This window comes from Temnothorax americanus, unplaced genomic scaffold (assembly GCF_048541705.1).
Source record: "Temnothorax americanus isolate GAGA-0224 unplaced genomic scaffold, ASM4854170v1 Scaffold6, whole genome shotgun sequence".
Classification (NCBI taxonomy): domain Eukaryota; kingdom Metazoa; phylum Arthropoda; class Insecta; order Hymenoptera; family Formicidae; genus Temnothorax; species Temnothorax americanus.
The window spans coordinates 2594912-2612674 of record NW_027509751.1 but is presented as its reverse complement, the minus strand read 5'-3'; the positions used below and the strand labels follow the sequence as shown (position 1 = coordinate 2612674).

At 33.0% G+C, this 17763-nt stretch overlaps 2 protein-coding genes across 3 annotated transcripts; both read right to left on the bottom strand.

Moving 5' to 3' along the window:
• Nucleotides 1-8906: 8906 nt before the first annotated feature.
• On the bottom strand, nt 8907-12326 carry LOC143905006 (uncharacterized). The gene is made up of 2 exons (XM_077420081.1): nt 11158-12326; nt 8907-10533 (listed from the first exon to the last, which is right to left on the bottom strand). Exons 1-2 carry the CDS (start codon nt 11167-11169, stop codon nt 10126-10128), a joined length of 420 nt encoding a protein of 139 aa, XP_077276207.1. The 5' UTR covers nt 11170-12326; the 3' UTR covers nt 8907-10125.
• A 1145-nt stretch (nt 12327-13471) lies between these two features.
• LOC143905114 (choline/ethanolamine transporter flvcr2a) lies at nt 13472-17518 on the bottom strand. Of its 2 annotated transcripts, none has more exons than XM_077420271.1 (7): nt 17079-17518; nt 16770-17001; nt 16357-16594; nt 15591-15802; nt 15326-15429; nt 15101-15211; nt 13472-14747 (listed from the first exon to the last, which is right to left on the bottom strand). In XM_077420271.1, exons 1-7 carry the CDS (start codon nt 17291-17293, stop codon nt 14399-14401), a joined length of 1461 nt encoding a protein of 486 aa, XP_077276397.1. In that variant the 5' UTR covers nt 17294-17518; the 3' UTR covers nt 13472-14398. The 2 variants fall into 2 exon arrangements, with proteins under 2 accessions (XP_077276397.1, XP_077276398.1); XM_077420272.1 differs by having other exon boundaries at nt 16788-17001.
• Between the last annotated feature and the right edge of the window lie 245 nt (nt 17519-17763).

Sequence of the window (17763 nt, the reverse complement as noted above, 5' to 3'; positions counted from 1 at the left end):
CGAATCAAAAATCGAGTTATAAAATTAAACAGTGTGATATGAGAGAATATTTAATTTTTAGATATTGGCCTAGGTATCTCGAAAGGATTAACTCTCGTACTCGTGCACTAATATGAGCTCCTGAAAAAAATTGTTTCTTTAGGAATAGTTTTGAACAAACTTTAAAATTTGTTAATAATCACATAAAATTATGTGAACAAGAATAAAACATGTAATATTCTACCCTAAAATTTGTTTTTTTCAATTTGTTTTTTAAAAATAATTTTACGGCACACATACTAAAGAAAATTATTTCCATATATATATTTTTTTATATACATTTCTTTTAATTATATATATATTATTCTCGTATATTTCTAATTCTTGCGTACTTGTGTATTTCTATATATCTCAACCAAGTGTACCGACCTAAACGTACGCGTAATCTCATCTTTTACAGGCTTTTACCGAACAACGGGGAAACTAAATCCAATCGTCGCCGAATGTATAAACGATTCGTTGCGTTTCAATTTCGCGAGTGTCGTTCGAAGTCGTCGGATTATTCGGAATTCCGTCGTTTCTCTGTCGTCCGAGTCCGCCGGAAAAAATCGAACGTTAATTCGCGTTTCGGGATCGTCGCGTAAAATATCGTTCTTTTTTAATAATTAGCATATAACTGCGTTAATTTCCACGTTCTCAGACGTGACGGCTGTCTCGTGCGTGGTCCTTGGCGGAAAGGTGTCGGGATCGCATAACAAGAACTGCCCAGATAATTTGACTTAACTGTGCGTGGAAGGGTGCTACCACGACGTGTCGGTGGCGAGGAGAGATGATCCTCATTGTAGAAAGCTCGCTTTCTACTTTTCGAGGATCTCTCTTCTCTCTGTCGATTACTATTCAACTGGCCACGCGGGGCTAAGTCCTTAATCGGGCAAATCGAGTCAGTTGTCCGGCTCTGAACGCGTTGAGATAACGCGGTTATCGCGGAAATAATCGGGCGTTAATTCGCGTTTCGGGATCGTCGCGTAAAATATCATTTTTTTTTAAATAATTAGCATATAACTGCATTAATTTCTACGTTCTCAGACGTGACGGCTGTCTCGTGCGTGGTCCTTGGCGGAAAGGTGTCGGGATCGCATAACAAGAACTGCCCAGATAATTTGACTTAACTGTGCGTGGAAGGGTGCTACCACGACGTGTCGGTGGCGAGGAGAGATGATCCTCATTGTAGAAAGCTCGCTTTCTACTTTTCGAGGATCTCTCTTCTCTCTGTCGATTACTATTCAACTGGCCACGCGGGGCTAAGTCCTTAATCGGGCAAATCGAGTCAGTTGTCCGGCTCTGAACGCGTTGAGATAATGTGGTTATCGCGGGCAAAATCGGGCGTTATTTCATGTTTTCGGGAGTGGCGTATTAATTATCGCGCGAACATTGTTATTCGCGTTTGTGGTGCCGGTGGAGTTGTGTTGGGCATCGAGGGAGCTGACAACCCGAGAGGACAGCCTGAGAGGAGGAGGAGGTCTGGGAGAGGCATTGGGCGCCAACGTACCAACTTTACGGTAAATATTATTTTTTATGTTCTGTAAAATTAGTTATTTTCTTTTTATCCTTGAGTTGTTTTATTTCATCATGATTTAAAAATAATTAGAGAGAAGTACTTTGTGAAATTTTATAAAAGTTCAGCCTTGTAAATATCTTTTTCGGAAAATGTATAATTATTTAAATAAATATGTAATTGAATAATGAATAAAAGAAGTTTGATGCGTAAGAATTAGTTAATATCAAATTATTTATTTATATGTTTCAGAAGATAGCGACGCGGAAAGTGTCGCATCGAGGGAGCTGACAACCCGAAAAAACAGCCTGAGAGGAGGAGGAGACCTGAGAGAGGCATCGGGCGCCAGTGGAACAACTTTGCGGTAAATATTATTTTTTATTTCGTGTAAAAGTAATTTTTTCCTGTTTATTCTCGAGTTGTTTTATTTCCCCGTGAATTAGAAATAATAATTAGAAGAACAAAAGTAATGTATAATATTGTAGAAATTTATCCTTGTAAAGATTTTTTTCGTAAAATGTTTCATCATTAATATCTAATTAAATAATAACAAGTTTGATGCACATAGGAATTATGTTTCAAAACATTAGGTTTTTTGAACACCATTTTAATATGAATTTTATGTTTGTATGTTACAGATACAACGTAGCTATACGTGGCAGATGTAATTCCGCTGTTGCGCATCAGGGTCGGTGAGTAATGAATTAACATATTTTTTGAGGTAACGGATGTGTGGCAACCTATAAAATATATACCACGAAAAATGTATACCACATAAATGTATACCTTAAATGTATACCTACCACATATCTAGATAAACGTATGCAATTTGATAATAACATAAGTTTGTAGCATTCCATACATCTGTTGCCTTAAAATGAATCAGTTAAAACAGATTAGGATAAGTTTAATCTTGGATGTCTTTTTATTATTATATTTATTGATTAATTTAGGGTGTATACGAGAATGTACACTGTATATAAAGACATAATTTTTCAGAAAATTGAGAATACCATAAAGACAAAATATTATTTATTAATAATTATATTAATTAATAATGTTATTTGGTTAATATTTTAGAATCAAATAATACAATTTTTAATTATATGTAATATGTACATAACATCATTTTTTTAACAAATATAAAAAATAAAGAAAGTAAAGTAGAATACAAATAAAAATTTAACAATTAAAATCTTTTTAATTTAAAATGTTCTTATTTAAGTTTACTCATGATATTCATATCTCGGGATCAGCAAATAGAAAGAATAAAATATTTATATTGTTTCATATATATATATGCAGTAAGAAAAATGAAAAAATATAATAAAATAAATTATTAAAGTAAACAATATTGTAATCATATAATGTTGAAAAATATTTATTACAAATATTGTATTATAAAAGTCTAATGTCGTATTATATTATTTCTTTTCTCATCTACCTTTTTTCTATTATATCCTATTAAATATTTATCCAAGATTATAAACTTTATATAAGTTAGTGCTAAAGAGCAATACATATATGTATACATATATATACATATATACATATATCACGTAACATTTCATATAATTTATTGATCTTTTTTTTTATATAAAAAAGACATGCTTCCAGTTATTAATTATTATTACTTTTTTTATGCATTGACTTTAGCCTAATCTGTTATAGCTTATTCATATGTAGTGATTGATAACTAGATTTTATACCAGTTAAAGTAATAAAGTGACGTGAGATCCAATATCTTTTTTATTATGAAATAAAAGATTTTTTAAATAATTATCTTAAATAATTATCTTATAATTATCTTATGTATAGAATCTATCAGTTTTAATCTCGTTTAAAAATGATTTTGAAACAATATATTACATATAAAGTAATTTTAATAATTTGCAAAGTACAAAGTTATTATTATTATCAATTTTAATCGTGTGTCAAAAAATTATCCTTTTTGGGTCTTACGTCTTTCATCTGAATTTCTCATCTTTGCATTATATGTTTCTTGATGAGATTAAGCAATATTAAATCGTTCGAATCGATGAAAATACGCATATATGGGCTTTATATATTTTATCAAATGGCGGATCTGTTTATTTTTAAATTAGTTTTATCGTATTATAAAGTTATATCGTTTATATTATAAAGTTTATATTTAAAATTTAATATAAATTTTTCATAATCGCGATCGAATCTTTTTGAATAAAAACGCTGTCGACATAGAGATTTTTTTTCAAATTCAGATTTGTTTCCAATCGGATATGTATTTTAATTATTGGATATATATTTTAATACGAATAAATAACGCGTGTAAACAATAAATGCGCAATTAATTTGTATACTAATGGAGTTATTATTATTATTGTTAATTTGTTAATTCCATATTTAATTGATTTAATTAATGTGATGTGGGCCCTTCGCGACGCGTTATTCGTGTTTCGCGCATCGTAAAAAGGCGTAAAATCTTTTACGCTTATTGCTGGCAGCAGGAGTATTTCTCCTTGCTGTCGATCTCTGATTGTATGAAGTCAGAATACGGCCAAGTGCAAAAGGTGAGTCCACTCTGGCCAGAAGAAAGAAGACGAAGAGGATCAAGGTAGGTTGGTGTGTAACACCAATTAATTTTTAAAAGGAACATAATGGTAAGCCTAACTGGTTTTCTTGTATACGTGCGATTGCACGTAATCAAAGACGGACAGATGCCGCTCTCGAATTAAATTTGAATTAAATCTGAATTAATTCCGCTTAAATTAAACCCCCCATAAAAACACCTAAACTCCGATTTAAAACCAAATTCGTGCGCATTTTTCTTATTTCGGGTGATTGCGATCATAACTATAGAAATACTAGTAGATAAAAACACGAGTAGGTAGGAATATTATTCATTTAGGGGTAGGTAAAATTACTTAAATTAAGTAAAAATATCTAATTCTAAATATATATATATATATATATATATATATGTGATTATATTAAGTAAATAAGGTCATTCGTACTATGCGAAAAAATATTTTCTTGGATCTAAGTATTTTCTTTTCAGTGTAGATAAAAATCGGGTAGGTAGGGATACGGATAGGTAGAGATGCGGGAGGGATGATTCGATGACGAAAAGAAATTAATGTACCTACTTTAAAATTTTAAGATTTATTTTTATAAAAGTGCAATCGCATGCATAAAGGTTAAGAATTATGCAAAGCATTACATTCTGTTGTATAAAACTGTATAAAATGTAATTGTATAAAAAAATGTACCTATATGTCTGATTTGTGTAATCTGCAGGGTTACACAAAATCGAAACGCGTATATAACATAAATTTTTCTAAATTAAAATGTTATTAAATATTTTTTTTTAATTTCTTATTTTATCCTTCTTCAATAGCGAAATTATATGCATTTTTTAAATAATGTATAATAAGAATTTTTTATTTAAATAAAAATACAAAGATTTCAGGCTAAGCTAGTGATCGAATGTTAACTTTTTACTCGTGAAATTTGACATTTGCATTTTACTGAGTCGCGAATGCATTTGAGAAAATAGTTCCGATTCAGGAGTTATATTTTCAGAAGCATTATATCGTCAGCTACGAGTCAAAAGTCTCGAAATTGCTTGTTCCTAAATTTAGGAAATTAATTTAGAATTAAATTAATTTTTTAAATTTCTTTCCGCGGTAAATATTTGTGAAAGGCTATGCAAACATTGCGTTTTTTCCACGTTCGTGATCGCGATTGCTACCTTGGCGATGCGAGCCTTATCGCTGTCCCTCACGTCAGGTGAACGCTAGCGAATGCGTGGTTCGTAGCGGCGTAAAGTGAAAATGATCTTTATCGTGATGAGTAATTTCTCGTCGGTTTTCGTGAGCTCTGTCCGCGACGTCTAATTCGGCGTCTCGTTGAAAGTTGGAGGCTATACCGTTGCAGAGACAAAATTAATCCCAGATTTTCTTAGCTGTTTCCGGAAGCAGTGATTTTAGCAGTGAGTCCATAACGACTACCACATGTTTAATCATCGCTAAATTAATTATTATATTCTAGAGAAGATTTTATTCTTCTCATTAAATGTTCTCCCATTAATAATATAGTAATATTAATATTATTTTTATATTAATGAAACTTATTATAATAGTAAAATGTGCATGGATATAACGATAAATTTATAGTATTTATACTATTTAAAAAATAAATTCAAATCAAGAAGCAGTTTGCATGCTCTTGTCGATATATTCGAATCATGCTTAAGAAAATATAGTTACAAACGTGTATTTTTTTCTTTAATTTTTGGTCTTTTTTTAGAGACCATTTCCAGATACGTGGGAGTTAGCTGATTCAAATCGTAAAGATTAATTTTTAAGCATTTAAATAGTTTAGATATTTTCATAATGTAATACATGCATAAACGGTGACATTTTATTCGATTCTTATTTTTTATTAATTTTTAGAAAAGATTTAAAATTTTTCTTTGTCGTACATCTATGAATGTAATAAAAAATATGCGGGTACTTAAAAAATTCGATACAAGTCAAATGGGTACTCTGATATTAGATTATGAAATATCAATAATTTGAATTTAAACGTAATAAAGAAATTGGCAAATGATAAATATATTGTAAAATATTCCTATATAAAATTTTTCAGAATCTATATTATTGGGTTTGATTTGTCTCGGATTAAGTTGATACCCCAGAATTATTTGTGCCCGAATTTATTAAAATTAAGATAAAAGCGCATGTATATTTCATTATTCTTAAATGTACTCGTTTGTAATCACTTCTCCGTAAAAACTGTTCTATTCATGTATTTTTAAATAGAAAGTTATATACATATATATTATATATATCTTGCAATAATGGGAGAACATTATATTTTCTCGCACGAATTTTGATTTCGCATAAAACAGAATGATGAATATCGATTAAAATAAATATTCGGGAATTGTATATTTATTATTTATATTGTTAAAAAATAGTAAATGTTATTGATTTGCTGCCGAAATTACTACTATCGGAAGCAGCCCGGAAAATACGTACGGAATTTGTTTCCTCCTGCAGCGGGGCCGCCCATATTTGACAAATCGTTTAACAATTTCCTTCGCAGATTGATCTCAAGGAGAGTGGTAAGAAGCAAGATTCAGGTCGCTCGTTACTATAAAGATCATTCTTTTCTGCGTTGATTGCTAACCAGCGTATCACTCGGCAGAGGAGCCTCAATTTGGCCAAATTATTGAGTCAGTTATCCTTTCTTGAACGTGATAATAACGGGATCGCAATTCTTTAAGATCTATAAGATTTTGAAAGATAGAGCTTTAGAGGGTTAATAGCGGTGTAAATTCTATCTGCAGGTACGATTAATCGAAATCATTTAGAGACACGTATAATGAAAACGCTTAATCCTTCTGAAGTTATATTCATTATCGCGTAAGTTAAAAATAAGTATAAAGGATTCGCGCTGTATCAGCGATATATATTATAGAAATTATATTATTGAACATCACAATTAGGTATCACAATTATTAAAAAAAATCAAGAAGAATCTGTCGACTATACATCGTGATAAAGGAGACAACGTAACGAATGGAAAACTGAAGGAAAGAATGGAACAAGAAAAAGTAGAAGTTTGTTTTGAAGGAAGATCAAGACGAATCTTTTGGAATCAAAACGGTGTCGATCAAAACATATACGTTTTTTCGTCGAAGGTCAAAATGTGTCATGAGTGCGATATGCCTCTATTATATCTTGCTTCGAAATATACATATATCATACAAAACAACATTATTAAATATATATATACCTATGCATAAACATTGTAAATAAAAATTTTTTCTTTACAAAGTTCTTCTTATGAATTTGTTTGCATTTTTTTAGCTCTGAATTTCAAAATATATTTTTATAATAAAAGATTCTACAAAAAGAGAGTATTCCCATATTTTTTTATATATATTCAAAACTAAATATAAATAAATAATAATTTTTTTGAAATTTACTGTATTATATAAATGTTCATGCAATTTTTCTATTTTTATTAACGTGCCGAACGGGAAGTCTATTTTTAGGCCTTACGGGGGTCGCTTATTTTTTATAGTATAACACTTTAACACATATATAAAAGTTATAAATAAAAATCATAAAAAATTATGAAAAAAACTGCACATTCTTTAAAGGTTAATGGTCTATATGTAAGTCGCAATTTTGACGCAATAGAGTTAATAGATTTTACGTCAATCATTAATATATGTATATCTTACTATACAATACATACATACATATATGTTTTTAAATGATAAATTTGCTTAATCTAACTGGTAAAGAAAAGCGAAAGCCGAAAAGAAAGAACTGGTTACTTATTATTTTTCTCGTTATACATTTTAATATTCCGTTGTACCGCGCGCGCATTGATTATTGTTCCAGCAGATAAATCAGGCTTGATAGGTCAGACTACTATAACCCAGCGAGTTCATTAATGCACTATGTTCCTAATTACTTTACCGACAGCAGTATATGAAATGTACTTTGCCGATAGTAGTTACAGTAGTAGTCTGACCTATCAGCCTGATTTGGATACCTGTTGGGGCAATAATCAATGTGCGCGCGGTTCATCGGAATATTAAAATGTCTGACGAGAAAAATAATGACATAATGAGTAAGGGGTGCGTTCAGGAATTATGCCTAGGCACACCTAGGCATAACTCTAATGCTATAGTAGAATTAATTTTTTTTCGTAACTATCATGGCAACCATCGTAAAATATGGACTTTTCCCTGCAAATAAAAAAAAAATTGTGTTTCTAGTTTCATATCGTTTCTCATCCTAAAATTTGTTCGAACGAGTCGGAAGTTTGCGCAACCGGTAGTTCAAGTCGCGCGACGATTACGCAGTTTCCGGCGTGCGTTTTAGAACGTATATACGTTAGCATGTTACGTTTCGTTCCGCGAACGCGAGTGAAAAAATTGGAAGAAAGTGTGAAGGAAGTGAATTTCCGGGTGAATCTCCTATGCATTCAATCGCGTCGGATCTCACCGTTTCAACCTGTATCGATCGATTTGTGTGCGCAGCGAATATTGGGCACGTCGATACCACAAGTAAGAATCCCGATTCTTAAAAATCGTGAAATTTTACAAGATGGTCTTCTATTAACAGTTCGCCGCAGTTCGAAATTTTTTACTTTTTCAGGGTAAGTTTACACGCTCTACGTCTGTTTTCGAGAATCGTCGGGAAATGTTTAACAGCGGTTTCGATAAGGCAAGATAGGTGTAAATTATAAAATTATAAATCAATTCGTCTCGCATTGGGTTGTATCGTTAAATTTTGTATAGCTTTTGAGAAGCTCTTTATTATGTTATAGGAATATTGACAAGTAACTTTCGCTTCAGAAAATTCTTGTGTTCAGAATTGAACAGTTATTGTATTAAATATGTACATAATGGTATCTTTAACTCATTAAATAGTAAACAATTTTTAAAACAAAAAAATCATGTTTCTTTTTAGAAAAAAAAAAAAACAAAATTAACATTACTTTTCATCACCCTTCGCAGGTATTAACTCATTGATACTCGGCAATAAAGTATATAATTATAATATTATACTGCATCGATCGATTGTTTACATTTTTATTTTCTAAAGTAGTCTTTTTTATATTTATTTCCTGTACATCTTGTTTTTATAATGGGCTACTTTTATAGTGCATATCAATAATTGTCCGGGCTTCATCAAGATACAGAAGTTGCGAGAGCCCATTAAAAAAAATCTTGGAGAGATTTCGAAAATATTATGGTGTATAAATATGTGTATAAGTGATATGAGATTTAACAATCAATTATATATTAGCACTATTTGTAATTATTTTACTAGAAAATTTTGTTGAAGCTATACTCAGCCGCTTTTTAATAATACTTTTACCAATAAATTTTCAGTGTTTTACAGATTATGTTATCTCTGCTAAAATCTCGTTTAATGTATAATTTCTTGATGTCATTTACTGATAATATTTATTATACTGATTTATCTCCTTTTTTCCCGTTTTTTAATAGAAATCTTCTTAATGATAACTTCTAAGATTTCCATCAAAGAAAAATTACATGGATTATACGTTTTAATACGAAAAACTTTCTTTATATACTTTGTTTATTGCTATAACTTATCATGAGGGGGATTCTTATTGTAGTAATCTTTTCTTCCTTACGTGCTATTTTCACTTATAGTTCTTTTTAAAAGTATTTATTTTACAAAATTTATATAAAATAAAGGAAAAGAGAACGGAATGCATAAGCATTAGGAACAAGAAATAAAGATGATTGATTAGCGATCAAGATATTAGTTTTATCTTAGAACATCGAATAATTTATATTAACCCTTAAATAGATATTATTTCTCTAGAGTTGGGGATAAAAAACAATTTTTTATTTTTGTGGATTTGTCCATAACAAAACAACATCTTTTGGGGACATTTGTAAGGGATTTAATATAAAAATGTTGTTTAAAAGACAAAATAGATTCGATGTTTCGAAGTTATACAAATACGAAGTTTTTTTTCCTCAATAATTAAACGCTCACTTCCGTTATTCATTCCAATATCGCGATGCGGATATTTTTTATTTCGCGTTGCTACGCGATAAACTGAGCCGGTAGAAATGGGAAGGTATTGTAGACGTATACAGGTCGATTAAACGCGAAAGAATTCGCGATCGCCAGTGCCGGATTCGTCTCGAAATCGTCCTCGGGCTGTTCGTTCGGCGCCGTCGTGGGCTCCCTGCTGCGAGGTGTTGTCGTGGTTCTTACGGTGCTGGTAGTTTGTGGCCGCGTTGTCGTAGTCGTGGTGAATAACGGGTCGCGATAGGTATTAGTTGCGGTATCCGGGGGTTCGTAGCTTTGTAATCCAGGAGCACCGTAATACGCGTGCAATCGATTGTTGTTGGGATTAAAACGCCGGCCATTAGGACGCCAGCCCCTGGGCTTGTACCCCGATAAATCTGACGTCACCGCCAGTCCGATATAAAGGAGAACGAGGATGAGCTGCAAAAAAAAGAAATATATACAGAATCGATTTAAATATAAAAGCGATAGACGCGACACGCGGTCGAATGGTCCGAGTAACGCGATTCGATGCTCGGTGGTTATTTCGAGGATATATTTTTTTTGCTCCTGTCGCTCTTCATTTAGCTAGAATACTTACACTCCGCGCTTTTTAAAATAAACGAAAATAGAACTTTGAAATAATTATGTTTTTAATCATATAAAATTTTAAAACATTTCAGCTTTAACGGAATCGATATAAGTTTAGGAGCTCTAAGCTCTTAAGAATGTAGAACATTTTATCGTAAATTTTTGCTCATTAAGATACTCAGATCAATAATAATATCCCGCCGTTGCAGTTTCTGAACGTTTTGTTCACGACATAAAGCAATTATCTGTCTCGGATGCCGTTTCGCCGACAGAAGATCAGAACTTTTGGCAAAAGCACTTGCGCACTATTCATTGTATTGCATTATCATCATTATCCGGCGATCATATTGTTCACGAGGTTCCTCGGCGTGCCAGATCCGCTGTTAACGAGACCGATGATTTCCTCCAAATAAAATGCATGTGAATATTTTGCCGTTTAAAATGCGGAAAGCGTTAAATGGAACGCTGTTTTACCGTCTCCCTCATTTTTGCCGACGTCAATACCGCTGCTAAACGCGCACCGGAAAACTTCGGACTAGCCTTTGCCGAGTCGCCGATTTCGTCTTTATATGCGAAAACACCGATGTATCGCGAGATCGCGGGCGCCTAAGCTCCGTGAATACGAAACGAGGTGAAGACGAAAACGATTTCGTTTTTTCGTTTCGCCGCCGTTTCGTAATACGATGTTACCCGTATTACGTGTTAAGAATGTATGTATACGCGGCGACGTAAGTGATGTCTGGCCGTTATATTTTGGATATACGTCAATTTTGCGTCGAACACACGGTCCAGTTACACCGTTTCGTTTCCGCTCGGGGAAAACGGAACAATATAAAAATTGTGGCGTAAGATGAATCAAATATGAACGAGCGTGTTCCTCGGCGCGTTCGTGTTCTCCGCATAACTGTCCAATTTTCATATCTGAGTTCCCGCAGCGCTCTCGGTATAACATTGGTAAACAGATAATACGGCGTAACGTTTTACCATCGTGATAGAATATATTCTACGCGGATACGTTTCTCACCGCGTAGCAAATTAGTGATTTGGATGCTGATAAACGCTGTGTGCGTTCGAAATCACATACATATAATATATGCAGGATAAATTATCGTATTTCTCTTCCGCGCATCTACTTACTTCTCGAGTTCAAGGTAGGTCTAAAATTAGGAAGAGTGCAAATTATATTAGAAAATTAGTTTTTATCGATTTATGAATAAGCTATATTTTAAGAATAAAAATTAATGAAAATAATAATAATAATAATAATAATAATAATAATAATAGCAACAATGTGTATGCATATGTGTCCCTTGGTATTTATGAGCCGGATCGATGTTTTTCATCATTGGGTGAATTTTAAGCGAGAGCGAGAATAACGCATCCATTGTAGTAGCGGGTGTTGTAATGGCTTGCGTGAATTAAGGACGTGTCCGGAATTTAAGATCGCGCGGAATTGTAATGCATACCTTATGAATTCGCAAGATCGTCGGACGTTGCTCGCTCGCCTACATAAATTCGCCCGGGGGCGATCCAGAAACGTGGCGCGTGAATTAATCGTCCGATTGACAGTGAAGTTGAGTGACAACGTTAATTAGGATTCCGAGTTGTCCGCGCTTAGAACTTGCCGACCGTCGCGTGTCGTCGATCGCGCATCACGACCTCGCAATACGATATTTGCTCGTGACACTTGCTACTTGTCAAAGTTTTCATCTTGTTGAACTTGTCTTATATATTAAATCTCTATCTTTCTCTCTCCATTTATATATATATACAAATGTCGTTTATCCCAAAAAATTGATATATATATATATATATATATATATATATAGAAGATATAATCTTAATTAAATTTCAATGAGAGATAAATTTTTCGATATGCAACTTGAATCGATCATTTTTTTAAAGAGAAAAACGCTATTTACAATCCAGACTGGATCTTGGCCTAATAATAATGTAAAAGTATACGAAAATTTACACAGCATGAAGCCACAAGCAACTTGAGAAGTATAGAAATATATATAATATATGTTCGTATATGTGCATAACGTTTCTGCTAGCGTACGTCCGCGTGCAAATGTTTACTGACAAATAAGAGAAAGGGAAACAATAGAAATAATTTCTGTCTGAAAAATTTTGACGTCCAACTTATGTACGTGTTTGCGCGATAAGAAAGATAAATAGAAAAGACGAGCGCGCGCGGTGGTGCCGCTATCGTGCGAGACTCGCAAAATCGCGATAACAACGCTGTCGCAGACAGACGACACGAGTGTCGGGTTGATCGAAAGCATGCGATATAATAGCCCGCGCGTCGAGAGAACTTTTGTTCTCTGATTGAGTATATCAAGTATTCTGGTCGAGTAACAAGTGGTAGACGCGTTCGACATGTCACGCGTCAAATGCAGCGTATTATGCGGCGTTCATTTTCATGGGGTTTTGTGTTATATCTAAAAACAACGCTGAGGTTGTCCCGCTTCCCGTCGATAAAGGTTCCGCGTAGGCACACCAAAGTGGCTTTTCTGATTCATCGATGCGCGCGTGGCGGAGTCGATATGGCGAAACTTTTGCGTGCCTATATTTATTTTTCGACGAGTTGAATATTTGAAGGCAATCTCACATGAAGATGAAAAATTTTTAGTATCCGCGAAATTAAAATTTGCGTTAGATATTTGTGTTAGACATAGGGACATTTGGGAGGAGGGGGGGGAGGAGAAAGGAAGAGAAGACTTTGACAGAGAAAAGTTCTAGGAAAAATTGCTTCGCGATTATATTTGCACACAGCGGGAAAATATTATATAATAAATGTAATATTTATTCTTTTGCGATCAACAATTATCGATAAGCTTCAAATTTTATATTACACGTTTTAATATTACAAATTTTATATTACACGTTGCGTAAAAACATGAGAAATTTATACAGTATTTTATGACCGTTTATGTTTACCTATATTTAAATGTGGATTTATTCACATTTAAATTGCTTAAAAATATATTTTAAACTCTATTGGAACATGTCCGTGTGTGCCACCGTTTGTTAATTTATATCCGCATTTTATTCGCATTTCTCATTTTTCACTATATGATTTATGTTGTTTTTAAAAATGTATGTTTACATAAAAAAAATTAAACAAGAAGCTTGTCGCATAAAATATTGAAGTCGATAGGCTTCTGTCAATTGTTTATTATTTTGAATTCATTAAGCGTAATGTAACGCGTATAACGAAATTATAATCAGAATATTAAGTACAATCAAGCAGAAGTTAGGACAAATTGATGATTACTTATATAATTTCCAAGAAGAAAAATTATCAAGTTTTAATTTTAATTTACGCATCAAGATTCTCATTGCTCACTTTTTTAGCGGTATTATGTAGTGTTAAATCCTTTTTACTGCTATACTGTAAAGTTAATCTTGTCGGAGTAATCGCGTTTCATTTTATGATAGAAGCAATATCAAAGTATGCTATATTATTGGTAAAAGAGTTTCTTTTGTAAAGAAATTTTTTAATATATACTTATGGTTCTGCGTTCCCTTAAAAAGTGACGCGTAATTTACATCTCTGTGTACAATGTGAGATTAATTCTCTTATTAGCTATTTATTGAAATATACTTACAATTAGATGAAACTAACATTGATAAAAAAATTAAAACATATGAATAAAATTACATATGACTGAAAGTTTATCAGTATTGAAAGATCTGATATCATTTGTGTCTACTGATTAATATTATAAGTTAATTGATTAGTTTCTGGAACGCCGTCGACATTTTTCTCAATTTTCGCGTATTCTTGATACTGAGCCTTCTTCCTCGCATCTTGTCGTCTTTGCTCGTCTTTCGTTACGGCGGTCAAGATGAATCCGAGCAGTAAAACCAAACATAAACCGATGTGCACCGGAATATCGCCGTACGCGTTTAGTAACAATCCAAATATTATAATGAGTACAATGCCGTACATGCTGGTCGTTATATTGAGAAATCCCGCGGGTATATTCTCCGATTCTGGATAGGTAAATTCGGTGCACAAGTCATATCCCAACGCTAGATATCCCGACATGAAGAATCTGAAACGAATGATACCACAGATATAATAGGTATATTATTCCCTAAAGGATTATAATAGAAATGATGTTTAAAATATAAATTATATTACATAAGACCAAATAAGTTAAATAAAACATAGTATAAAAGAACACAAATAGTAGTAGAAATTTACCTTTAAAAAATGAACAATATAAAAGATATAAATAAAATATAATAAAAGTCTGTTTGAAAAATGTGCATTGAAAACAGAATCTTAAATAATGAAATAGTTTATCCAAAGATAAACTTGTTATCTACACGTTTTGAACAATAAATTTTTTATTGTAACTTTCCAATATGCGCGTATAAATATAAATGTCGATCGATACGTTACCCTAAGAAAATCGCTGACACATATACCATCCATTTTATGCCAACGCAAGTGGACACCGCAAATAGTATTTGACCACAAAATGTAAGAAAATATACAGTCACGGCAGTTTGTCTGGAAATATTTATTATTATTAGTCAACGTTTCTAGGTTATGATTTATAATAAATGCAAAATACATTTTTTTTTTAAATTGAACTTCTAACACAATTGTAAATGTCTTTCTTACTTGAACTTATGTGTTCTATCAAGGATCATACCAAAACTAACAGAACCGGCCATACCGGTCAAAATTATAGCTAAGCCAATTCTGCCTGCATCTTCTTCTCCGTTCTAAAACACATGCGCAGTATATATGTATGTCTTAAATTTAGATACATATGTATAAAATATGTACGAAAATATCTTTAGATGTTGACGTAAATTCATAAATATTTGCTTGAATTTCTCTCTTTTTATGTTTGATCTGATTGCATCGAGATTCACTGGTTTACCTCGAAGTGTGCGAGGAATATCTGATTGAGTAATGTAGAAACGGCATTCAGCACGCCGACATTGAAACCGTAGGAATTACAGAGCATGATAAAGTTTTTATTTTTGCAGAGCCTTTTAATCGGCGCCACGAATTCCTCTCTTTTCTTCGTCCGATTAATTTTTTGCAGCGCCCTTGTCTCGCTCGGCGGCAGTTTAGGTTCGTCCTGAAATACTGACGCGGAAGCACATTGAGAAGATTAAAGCGAGATAATCTTTTCTGGAACGCGAGCAATCTTTAATTAATTACTTATGCTCTTGCGGTTGGGTAAGATAAATAAAAATAAAACCTGGACAAAGAGACCGAGATTAAAGTGGATTATCGCCTGTATTGGAAAATTTAGTTACGTTGAAAATTTGATAACTATATTGAAGGATAGCTTCCTTCGATTAATATAAAGGATTATTTCAGCTTAACGGATATCAATAATGATCGTTTAAAAGAGACACTCAAATCTCATTTGCCAAAGTTAACACAACAACGCGTAAACAAAGATATAAATTTTATATTAATATGCGCCATACGAATTTAATTTTAATTATTTATTATTTTATTAAGTTAAAGAATATGGAATTCTTTCATACGTGGAAGATTTCAAGAAGCGAGAAAAATATTTTTTACATCACGCTCAGATCTGTTTTACATCACAGTTGATAAGAGTTAAATACTTATATGACAAGCAAATACACTATTATACTTGCTGTATTTGTAATAGATTACGAACTCACGTATAAGGACTAGAGCAAATGCAATCGTGGCGACGACTGCAACGATCCAGCATAAAAGTGACAAATCTTTGCCAATGTCATCCAGGCTCTTGTGGTTTTTCACTATTACGGGCCCTAAGAGAAAACCCAACGATACTCCCAATTGATTGCCAAAAATACCCAAAGACGTGGCGGTCGAGAGTTCGGTAGCAGGAAACCATTGCGCGGCTATGCGTCCTGGTAACGGCAGGACCATAGTCTAATATGAAATAAAGTAATTACTATTCTCTGTGCGTGGCAGAGAATCACAGAGTGATAATGAGATTAAGATATAAAAAAAGAAAAAAAGAGGAAAAGAATTAAGTCGTAACGGTCAAGATTTTTTTAAGAAGATTAATGGAGTAAATTAAGAGATGTATGTGTGTGTGTGTAACCTGGGCGAGCGCGACTACCGAATGACCGATGAAAGCGACGTGAAACCTGTCGGGTTGAACGGAAAAAGTTTTTATCCAGGCACCCAGACAATTTAAGCCGGTGCCTATGATGGTGGTCCATCGCAGACCGCACCTGTCTGTCACATACGACGCTGGGAATATAAACGCCGCGTAAAATGCCATGAACGACATCGAGGTCCAGTCAACCATTAACGAAGACACTCCATAATATCTAAAAAATATACAAGAAAAGCATTTGATGTATTTACGTTGAAAAATACTGTTTGTATTTTGAGGAAAATGTGATACCTAGTAACTATGTTAGTTATAATCGAGTATTCTATCCATTGAGAAGAGTTCGATCCAGCGTAAAACATGTAGATGGCCAGCATTAGCCATCTTTTTTTATACACCTTTAATTTGAGCGGTCGGACGTCGCGGTCGTCCAGTTCTGATTTCGTTATTTTTGTCGAATCCTTTATCGCGAGTGTCTCGCTCAAACTTTTATCTTCCACTATCGTCATTTTCACTCTTTCGCAAAATAAGTTCCGTAAATATTTTTAATATATGCGTATATCTGTTTAAGTTGAAGAAACTTCAACTATATGTACACTTAACGCGGCACGATTTAGAATTGTATTTCACGTTTCAAAACTCTGCACATTTCGCGAATTGATTTCAAAATAACATGCCAATAAATGGATTGATGTTGATTGAAATTGAGATGAAATGTAACTGCCTGTTAAGTAATATCTCTTTTGCAAAATCAGACTCATCTGATATCACGTGACAAGTTTATCTTATTATCTGTGTATGAACAAATAGAATGACATTATTAGCTCGAAGATTCAAGAAGATTTATTACACTTACAGTTATAGTCTTATCACGTTTTTTTTGTCAGAATTGGATGCTGTATTTTAGTGTTGCACAACTTTAAAACAAATATGCAATGACACGCGTTATTCTTGTAGCATCGAGCAATTTACGGTTCTC